This window comes from Chaetodon trifascialis, chromosome 2, assembly GCF_039877785.1.
Source record: "Chaetodon trifascialis isolate fChaTrf1 chromosome 2, fChaTrf1.hap1, whole genome shotgun sequence".
Taxonomy (NCBI): domain Eukaryota; kingdom Metazoa; phylum Chordata; class Actinopteri; order Chaetodontiformes; family Chaetodontidae; genus Chaetodon; species Chaetodon trifascialis.
Window position 1 is genome coordinate 20,581,614 of NC_092057.1, and position 10,212 is coordinate 20,591,825.

The 10,212-nt window shown below is 43.5% G+C and overlaps 3 protein-coding genes across 4 annotated transcripts in view; 2 read left to right on the forward strand and 1 right to left on the reverse strand.

Annotated features, from left to right (window-relative positions):
* Positions 1 to 151, forward strand: part of LOC139341053 (OCIA domain-containing protein 1) — a 3,939-nt gene extending 3,788 nt beyond the window's left edge. The window contains exon 8 of the mRNA XM_070977322.1: positions 1 to 151. This exon is cut by the window's left edge and continues 1,054 nt beyond it. The gene's annotated coding sequence lies outside the window, so the exon portion shown is untranslated.
* Positions 66 to 2,335, reverse strand: rhbdd2 (rhomboid domain containing 2). Its single transcript, XM_070977309.1, has one exon. It carries the CDS (start codon positions 1,380 to 1,382, stop codon positions 402 to 404), a length of 981 nt encoding a protein of 326 aa, XP_070833410.1. The 5' UTR covers positions 1,383 to 2,335; the 3' UTR covers positions 66 to 401.
* Positions 2,336 to 2,591: 256 nt separating this feature from the next.
* On the forward strand, positions 2,592 to 8,615 carry chic2 (cysteine-rich hydrophobic domain 2). 2 transcript variants are annotated; one of them, XR_011602991.1, is made up of 7 exons: positions 2,606 to 2,933; positions 4,461 to 4,515; positions 4,823 to 4,978; positions 5,113 to 5,169; positions 5,366 to 5,425; positions 5,545 to 6,609; positions 6,741 to 8,615. XR_011602991.1 is itself a non-coding variant. In XM_070977339.1 (6 exons), exons 1-6 carry the CDS (start codon positions 2,800 to 2,802, stop codon positions 5,593 to 5,595), a joined length of 513 nt encoding a protein of 170 aa, XP_070833440.1. In that variant the 5' UTR covers positions 2,592 to 2,799; the 3' UTR covers positions 5,596 to 8,615. The 2 variants fall into 2 exon arrangements, 1 of the variants encoding a protein (XP_070833440.1); XM_070977339.1 differs by having other exon boundaries at positions 2,592 to 2,933; positions 5,545 to 8,615.
* Positions 8,616 to 10,212: the final 1,597 nt, after the last annotated feature.

Here is a 10,212-nt window from a genome sequence, read left to right on the forward strand (position 1 = left end):
TCTCCATTTCTTGTGCTGAAGATGTGCTTTTAATATATAACTGGATGAACACAACTTTTGAAAAGTTTTTCATGTGTAAGAGTTTTTTTTGTACACATTTATTTATAGAAATTAGTGGAAATGGTATAAAGTAAATACACAGTACAAATTATAAAAATGTGTAAGAGTCCCCCATAAAAAACATTCAGCAGCTGTCATGTAATCACAAAGGCAGACAGACACTCTACAAATACTGTAGAGGCCCACTGAAGAATCAGCTTAACAGTGTATAAAAGCATTTGACATCATAAACAACACAATCCAATAACGAGATGCCACAGGTGCCCACCAGTGTTAAACAGTGAAAAAGAGAGTAGCAACGATAGAATAAGGCTCGTCTGTATAGCTGGAAAGCAGTGCTATTAATAACCATGACTATGGTTGTGGTTGCAGCTGTGGCCAAAATTCTGCTCCGAACTGTGTCCATGGCATTGTCCAAAGCTATGTGCTGAGCCATGTCCATGAGGAACGAGAGGCGGAGTGGGACTACTCAGAGCACTACTCGAATTTGGCCAGCCTTCGTAAAACTTGCCCGACGTATCAGCAGTGTTGATGCTGGATAGTGGAGCGTAAGCCTGGACTGGGTAGGACCCAGGTGTTGGATTGATCCGTGGAAGGAGGGTCTTTCTTCGCTCCTCTGTGGAAGCAGGAACAAACATAACACCGCCGACGCTCCTCAGCAACCTGAAAGGCATCATCTTCTCCAGGACGCCAGCCCTGGACTCAGACAAGTCCACAAGAGAGAACCATCCTTTCCCAAACGTCCACCCAACAAGGACGGCAATGATGTTACAGGGCAGCACACTGTGAGGAATGAGGGCAGTGGTGATTATGAGTAACACCCAGGGGAGAGCCATGGTGGGCAAACTGACTCCACACAGGAAGCCTTTAGTCATTTTAGTGTGCATGGTAGTTAGAGCCACACATGCCAGGGCCACAGGAAGAAGGCCCTCTGTGTGACTCTGGCTGCTGACGCTCTGCATGAGATCCAGGAAGCTGTAAAACAGGCCAGTGGTGGTCGACAGCAGGAGGAACAGGAACAGGAAACGAACAGTGCCAAAGCCCTTCTCCAAACTGCCGCTGAGAAACGCCATGGCTGTGATGTTCAGGAGAAGCTGGGGGAGGTTTCTGTGGTAAAAAGGGTATGTCAAGAGTCTGTGGAGGTGTCCATTTTCAAAAACAGAGGCACCGACGCTGAAGGCACCCATGGTGAAGTTGAAATATGTTTGGATACCAAACAAAACACACGCTAAAAGCACGACTGACAGAACACCGCATGTGGGGACAGGAATCACTTCTTTGAAAACTTCAAAAAACATTTTAAAGTGCTCCGTTCGTGTCATGTTGGCAATAATTTCATCCACGGCTGAGACGCTAAAGCAAAGGTTTACCACAATTTCCGACTGTGGCTCAACTCTGTCCACACTTCCGAAACACCAACTGTCTTCTCCAGACTGCTTGTAGACAATGTCTACTGAAAACCTCTCGGGTTGATCTGGACCTTGATGGATGAATAACAGGTTTACAGTTATCGAAAAAATAAAAATGTAACAGCAATACAACTCTTGCTGTATCGCGACTCCCAGATATTTTAAATGTACATGTAGGATAAGGCTCCTTTGAGTACTGTGAGGCAACTTCTGGTTAAACCTTTCAAAATAAAATATGTGTTGCCGCACAGCAGCATATGTTGTTCGACATTTGTATTTAACTGCCCAGCAAACTAGAGATTGTACGCTGTATGTGAGTCAGGCCTACAAACAGAAAATATTCGTAGTCTTAGGAACAAAAGGAGGCTAAATGTAACTTCTGGCCAACGTGAATGTCATAATTTGAAGGACAAGTTTCTTAACTTCCGGTTTAGCCTTCTTTTCTTCATGTCGTACTCATTATTGTTCTTCTTTGCACAACATCAATTGTTTTATTATTATCGATGCTAATGTATGATAGTGCAGTACAGCCTTCAATCCAGGAAGTAACAAGTATATTTACTCAAATACCGTATTTAGATTTTGCTTGAATATTTCCAGTTGCTTATACTTTATACTCCTGCTCCATTGCAATGCAGAGTGAAATATTTTACGCTTTGCTTCACCATATTTATTCAATTTGTAAATATTTTTCACGTAGAACAGACAATGATCTTGTAGAAAGTAGTTAAAATTGCCGACACAATGACAAACAATATTAAAATGCTGCCCTGCATCTTCAGCTCATATTTCGTTGTCTTTACATGCAACGTAATTGTTACATTTCTGATTTTGTGAAGTAAACAAGATTAGTTTGCATATGCAGATCTATCATAATGCTCTTTTATATTGATTATTTCATTGTCTCTGTTGGGGGTATTTCTAACCAAATATAACATGTATCTTGTCCTTGTCGCACTTGATGTGCCCAAAGAACCCAAACAACACGTTTTCCCATGGAAGTGAAAAAACGTCACAAAGTCCGGATATTATTAAAACGCCCTTCTGTAAATTGCATCTTTGATGAAAAAAAGGGGAAGAAAAAAAAAACTCAGACGTAAGCACGTCTGTCTCCCTTCCGGTGTCGTATGGTTACTGCGGCGGATGTTGATGTTTTGTTTGGTGGAGCTTGCTGAACGATGTGAACTGTATCGTCTCTGGGACGGATTGATATTTTCTGTGGTTGTCTTCTGGCTCCTCTTTGTACTCGTTTCTCGCCAAGGTTTCGCTGTTCGTCGGCATCGTGTCTCTCCCGGTGTCTCTCCCGGGAAGCGCGAGGCCGAGTCCTGCGATGATGGAGGACTTTGACGAGATCTACGAAGAGGAGGAGGAGGAAGAGGAGGACGAGGACAGGGCCGCGGAGGAGCAGCTCCTCAAGTACGCTCCGGACCCGGTGGTGGTGCGAGGGTCCGGCCACGTCACTGTGTAAGCAACTGCCGACGCTTCAGCGCACGGAGAGAAGAGTGTACCGCCACTGTGAAATCATTAGCAACTGCGCTCCCCGTGGCTAACTGGCTACTAGCTAAGTTAGCCTCCGCTGGTGACCTAGCATCGCCAGCTAGTTAGCATCGAGCTAACTCAACGAGCAGGCGAGGAGTGGCTGCTGAGAATTAACTTTCGTTCTAGCTAAAGTAACGTGACGTGGCTTAACGAATGTACACCTTTTTGTATCTACTACGTAGCGTTATATGCTGTCGTGTTATCTATTTTAAAGTCAAGACGGTTTGTTGTCACTATTTGTTGACTTAGCCACGGGGTCAGACTCCCCTGATTAACTAGATCACATTTTGCTAAATGATACACACCCCCTGGAATTAATAACCCATGCGCATGACTAAATTGTTCCCTCAGTAATGGTTGTGACAGGCATCCATGTCCAGTAAAACATTAATACGGAGTTTTGGTGGCAGCGGGAAATTTAGGTACTTGATGTTGTGTGTAGTCAGGCAGTCTAGTCAAGTAGGGAAGAGCACTTCCAGGGTTAGCTGCAGGGAAGTATCAGTGTGTCCCTGAATTTTGGGCTTCAAACTTCTGACGTCATCCACTCAAGTTAGCAGTGTTGTTATCACACTGGCTTTCCTCACCACGCTTTTTCATACTGCTTTGAAACTACATTAGATGTCAGTGCTCCTTTATCGCTACTTGTTGGCCAGCTTGGCTGGTATTGACACACTTGCGGCTGTGTAATGCAACCCAGGATGAACAGTGAAATGTGACAAGTGCCTGTGCACATAGGCTGCTTCACAATATTACACTTTTTAGTTTGATTTAGGACTAAAGTACATGGATATACTTGAAGTTTGGGGTGTCTAAATTATATATCATCTTTGAAATCCCATAAATGAAGTAACAGTGTGGAAGCCATAAATATGTATTTGTGTTGTTGATTAATTGTTTTAGCTACTCATACCTTTTTTGGTCGCTGACACTTCCCGTAATTGGTACATGGGTGTGGTTTCACATTCCTTACCTGTTTTAAGTATGGGCGTTGTATATAGCTTTAAAATGCATCCTTGTCTTTCCTTTTTCTTTTCAAGTAACTGTTTACAACTCATCCGGACTGAAGCATGGATTTTTATGAACACGTCACAATACTCAGCCTATTACTCACCCACACAGCGACTTTCACTGTTAGTAGTCGCCATAAATTGGGATCAGTAAAGAAACCGGCGAAGTCTCAGTCTATAATCAGATTCCTTCCCTTCCATTATGATAATGTGTCAAGTGTTATAAGGCTCAAATGGCACATCTCATGAGGTTTGTCCGGATGCATCTTAAATTTGAACACTCATAATTTACCCCGATACCTGCTGGGCTCAGTTTTACATTTTGTCAAGTGGTGTAAAATGTTACCCCATAGGAGGCCAGAAATGTAAAATTGATTATTACTTATCCAAATAGAGTGCATATTTGCTTCTGTGTAACAGTCTACTTTCCCCCCTCACCCCCCAGGTTTGGGCTTAGTAACAAATTCGAGTCAGAATTTCCATCAGCACTTACGGGAAAGGTGAGTGTTTCTGTGTTATTTATTGATACATAGTGACTATGGCAAAATCACATCTCACATTTGTGCAACTACAAGATTTACATCATATTCTAGCCACCAGCCAATATGTAATACTTCATTTTATTAATATTCATATTAGAATTGCTAATAAATATTCTGCAGTACAGTATGTCTTGATGCTTTCACTCATCTGATCACCAAAACACAGATTACATTAGTGTGAACAGTACATAAAGCACTCCAACCTGTCATCCAAGAACAATACATGTTACTTTATTAACTATGCCTGCTATGTGCTCCTCCTCAGGTGGCACCAGAGGAATTCAAAGCCAGTATCAACCGTGTGAACAGCTGCCTGAGAAAGACGCTGCCAGTGAACGTGCGGTGGCTCCTGTGTGGCTGCCTCTGCTGCTGTTGCACATTAGGCTTCAGTCTGTGGCCTGTCATCTGCCTCAGCAAGAGGGTGAGATGCTTATCCAGGTTGCCTTCGCCAAAATACATCACAGTAAATCCAAATCAACTAGGGAGTAAGGAAAATGTGTTGAATGTTTTGGGGAGGTGAGAAGAATATCATCTAATGTTCCTGCCTCCTTCCAGACTAGAAGATCCATAGAGAAACTTCTGGAGTGGGAGAACAGCAGACTTTACCACAAAGTGAGTAATGAAGGCATGAATAGATGTGTGTGTGTGTGTGTGTGTGTGTGTGTGTGTGTGTGTGTGTGTGTGTGTGTGTGTGTGTGTGTGTGTGTGTGTGTGTGTGTGTGTGTGTGTGTGTGTGTGTGTGTGTCAGTAGTGTAGTTGTAGGATGTGCTGTAAAAGCTGCTTGATCTCTGTTGCGCTTTGTTTGCAGTTGTGTTTGCATTGGAGACTAAGCAAAAGGAAGTGTGAAACCAACAACATGATGGAATATGTAAGTATCTGTTGTGGTGAGATGATAAAATGCAATACAGGAAGGCTGGTTTACTTGATCACATCAATGCAAAATCTGTACCATCTCAGGATAACGGTGTCTCCTCTCATCGCCTGCAGGTAATCCTAATAGAGTTCTTACCTAAGATCCCCATCTTCAGACCGGACTAGCCCGACTGCAGCTGATTCTAAATCTCCTCTGCTGCACCACCATGGCTGTCAAGCTCCTGAATCTCCCCTCCCAAAATACTCCCAAGATTTTTGTTTACAGGGTAGCATTGATCCTCCCCCACTCTTCCACACGTACCTTTCTCTGTTTACAAATCCAGCATCCCAACACTCACATGTTTTTGGAGTGAATTCACCATTGAACCATGACTTATCGGGCGAGCTGGCGTACTGTCGAGCCACGCACACCGGCACCAGCCTGTGGGATGTCAGGAGAACCAGCCATGGGCAGCATTATGGATTTTGGACCTTGAGCTGGAGACTGGACTCTCTGAATACTTTGAGCTACAACTGGAATTTTGTCCCTTGTATGTTCCCTTACCTAAGCACATGGCACAGTCAGACCATGATGAAACAAACATATTCACGAGTTACCTACTGTCACCCTGTCAACTTCACCTGCAAAAAAAATACACCCCAGTGCTTTTGTGACAGTTGGTCTGGCACTCTAGGTCCTTACTAGAGGCTGTAGAGGCAACATAACACGGAACTCCAAAGGAACCTTCGTCCAAATCAGCTCTGCAGTGGACAGACGAGCCGTACAGAAACAGTGGAACTCAATAATGTCACTCTTTTTTGATCAACTACCAGACATCCTTATCCTCTCTCCTTTCATATCTCTGCACACTTCACCGTGCATCACACCAACCCAGAGACAATCACCCCCTCTAACTGTACTCTCCATAGTGTGAATGGGTCTTTATACCACACAGTTAACCTGGAAGAATTTGTTTTCAACATTGTGTGTGTCCAGGGGATGGGCTGGCTGCCTAGCAACTGCTTCTGGGTCGCAATAGAGCAAGCAAGAAGGCCACTCGTGATGAAGAGAAGAAACCATTTCGCTCTCTTTTTAGTGTCTCGAGTTTTATTAATCGTTTTGGAGAAAGAGAGGCCATCAGTGCTTTCAAAACTGCTCACAGTATTTGTGTGTGTGTGTGTGTGTGTGTGTGTGTGTGTGTGTGTGTGTGTGTGTGTGTGTGTGTGTGTGTGTGTGTGTGTGTGTGTGTGTGTGTGTGTGTGTGTGTGTGTGTGTGAGAGTGTGTGTGTGTGTGTGTGAGAGAGTGTGAGAGAGAGAGAGTCTGAGAGAGAAACAAGCAAAAAAAAAAAAAGACAAATCAGACATTAAGAGATGCTCTTTGCTCTGTAAAGCAGGGTTCTGTCTTTGACTCATTTCTTTTTTGCCATAACCGATCTTTGTTACTTTTGTTGTAGTTATTTATAAACGCAAGAGTGAGCATATAATATGGGCATTTGTGATATAGGCCTCAGATGTTGTTGTTGTTTTGTTTTTTGTTTTTTTTGCAAAGGTATGCCATGGTTGTTTTCCTTTTTGTCTTTATGGTCATGTGTCAGTACTAAAGCACACAATGGCTTTTTTTAAACACCTTCACATGGCCTCTCTTCCTTATCTGCTGGCCTTGGCTTATTTATCTGAGTGTTCAAGTTAAGGATGTCGCTCTTTTGAGAAGTTTCCTCTGTTTTCAATATAATCTGACCCCTAACATTCAGAGTTCTGGGTTGACCGAGAGTGTTAGGTTCTCTTTGTCAGGTGTTCGGTAATACCAGGGTTCTCTCATGTGAAGCAGGATTACTGAAGTTAGCTAGGTAACAACACTGTATAAACTACTCCCAAATCAGGACTTAAAGCTGTCCTAATTGGTATTTTTATTTTAATAATGTAAAATGACTGTGTGAGGACAAAGGGGTTATTCATAATGATGTACTGTACCTACAGAAAATTCTCCTCAGCTCTACAGAGCGTTAGCCGTAGTGTCTTTAAGCTAACGTTTGGTTTTCTGGCCTGCAGCATTAATGTTTTGGTTCATTTAGAAAAAGAGAGCGAGTAGTGCATTTACATTCATCAGGTGGCCAGAAACAAGATCCCAAATAAGTGCTAATGTTATTCTGTGTCCTCTGGGTGTGAAAATGCACAACTGTTTGCTCGCAAGTTTGGCACATCACCCTCAGGCGACAGTATGTCAGTTTGAGCAGGTTTAAGTAAAAAGACTTTTTTCCGGGCTCAGTAGAGATCAGTTATCTAGCTAACTGTCAATCCTGCTTCTTGATAAAAGCGTAAGGTTATTTTTAAAACATGTTATAAATCACATCACGAAGCACATCTCAGTTTTCTGAAACATACAGCCGTTTCCTGGCAAGTGGGAGAAAAGACCGAAGGAGAAGGCCCATTTGAATGTGCTATAGATTTAGTTTTCCAGTCTAAGCGCACCTCTTGATTTCTTAAAAAAAAAAAAAAAGAAAGAAAAATATCCAGATACTGAGACTGAAACTGAACAAAGCCACTTATTTTTAGGCCTCTCAGCAGTGGTGACTCTTTGGGATTATAGTAGATAAACAATAAAATGTAGCATGGTAAAGTTACACCAGGGGGATCAAGCATAGCAAACAGATCACACATTTCTTGAATAATTGTAAAATGATGCATTTTGAACTAGTCTAATTGAACAATGCCCCTAAGGAAACCAAAACTAGCCTTCCTGTGGTCTTCCTGTTCAGATGGTAAAGGAAGCACATGTCCCAGAGACCCACAGAGCTCACACACTAAATGTTAACAGACCCACAGTCGCTTGATTACCACTGGGCTGCCTATTGGTTCATCAGTCACTTTTCTATATTTTTGATTGTGGTCTGTTCTATGTAAATCAAGGCATAAGGCCATATGCAGATATTTGTGGTGTGTGTGTGTGCGTGCGTGCGTGCGTGTGAACGTTGTATGCAGATGCAAATGTTCTTCGTAGATCTCAGACTGTGATTGAACCCTGCACACAAAGTGAGTCCTTTTATATAACCTGGAGTGTTTTGTGTGTGTGTGTGTGTGTGTGTGTGTGTGTGTGTGTGTGTGTGTGTGTGTGTGTGTGAGGGAGAAAAAGATATATGTATATATGACTCATGAGCAGGTGTATGTACAGTAATAAACTACCAATAAACAAGGCTATGGGCATTTTCCTCTGTAACTCTGTTTTTCTTTTTTCTTTTTTTTTTTCTTCCCTGCTTGTTGACATGAAGTCTCTTAAGACTGGCAGTCATTCAGAGTCACAGGATATCGAGAAGCAAGTCAACATCAACCTTACCCTCTTTCAAATTTTAGTTCAAGAAGTTGCAGAGTGGATGCTGAAAGTCCTGGTGAAGTTCAGGCAAATGCCCAGTAGGTGGTGCTGCCGCTGAAGCCAATCCAGCTGCTGTCGATGCTGTAGTCTCCGTTTAGGCTGAACGACGTTTAACTAACAAAACTACACACTTGTGAGGTCAAAGACGGCACTGATCCCCATCCTTCTCACATTTCTTTCATTCTTGATCTGCCCCACAGGTCGTGATCATCTCATTAACCATAAATACAGAAATGTAAGAATAAATAAAGAATAATTTGGGTAGCACGGGCACAAGTGGTAACACTGTCGCCTCACAGCTAGAAGGTCCCCGGTTCGAATCCCGCTGTGGGCGCTAGTGGCGTGTCCACCATGTCTTCAGTGCCTGCTGCTCGAGGAAAAAGGGGGCCTTTCTGTGTGGAGTTTGCATGTTCTCCCCGTGTTCACCCGGGGTTTCCTCCTTAAATAACCCCCACTAAAAACATGCAAGAAGATCACCGCCTGACCAACGGTGACGAAAAAAGGATGGGTCCCCGGGCGCGGGCACCGGCATCGACTGGCAGCTGGCAGCCCACCGCTCGTGGTCTGCCGCGGAGGAACGACGGACCGAGGATGGGTCAAACGCGGAGAAAATAATTTCACGAAGCATGGCGTGTGTGCAGTCTCCTCCCTGTAGCATGTGTGTGCAGTGATCAATAAAGTAAATCTTAAAATAAAAGTTACAGGGACAGGGATGGAGTCCCTATCAAAAAAATTCTCAAAATTTGTGCCTCAATTTTCTCACAAAACGGGAGGAGGCTTACATTGAGTCAAAGAAGAGAAATATGGACACGCTTTTTGTTAAATATGTCGTACTGATTTTAGTGTTTCACTCGGAGGAAAAAGTGACAAATGTGCCGAGCATGTGTGGCCCATGAGACCCAGAAACATGCGCAAACACTGACTGCATTCTACTCAATCCTCCATCCAGTTTCATCACTAATTCTAAATCACAGCTGAAGCGTAGCGTGTCAGTGATGTGTACTCATCCTCCAAGGAAGACACATTTAAACGAAGTGCTGAATTTCTCTGCCCTTTTGTTTTCATTCATATAATGCAAATGGAAACCTGGGAACCTGCATGGTAGGAAAGTAGTGACGTCACAGAGGTAGCTCCAGAAGATCTCTCGTGTGACGTCAAGTTGGAATGGTCGATCTTAGCGCGTGACGTTCCACGCGGAGGAGGCGAGTTTACCTCAAGGAGCCGATTGCCTCCATATGTAGGGACGTGTTCCCGATCCGACCATTACTGGAGGGTGAGAGACAGCAGAGAAGCAGTTCCTACCTGGCCACTAATGGAAGGGTGATGAAAGGTGAGTGGGTGGATGAATGGATAGGTGGGCAGGGAGGGAGGGAGGGTAGGTATACATACTCTACCTACCTGTAGGTAACGTGATGTGTATCTTGATGTATATCTA

Bases quoted from the DNA above. Each gene is read 5' to 3' on its own strand.
- rhbdd2 (XM_070977309.1), bottom strand. From the start codon at position 1,382: ATGACACGAACGGAGCACTTTAAAATGTTTTTTGAAGTTTTCAAAGAA.
- chic2 (XM_070977339.1), top strand. From the start codon at position 2,800: ATGATGGAGGACTTTGACGAGATCTACGAAGAGGAGGAGGAGGAAGAG. The intron at 4,516-4,822 runs GTGAGTGTTTCT...GCTCCTCCTCAG, and splicing joins CATCAGCACTTACGGGAAAG to GTGGCACCAGAGGAATTCAA. The intron at 4,979-5,112 runs GTGAGATGCTTA...GCCTCCTTCCAG, and splicing joins TCATCTGCCTCAGCAAGAGG to ACTAGAAGATCCATAGAGAA.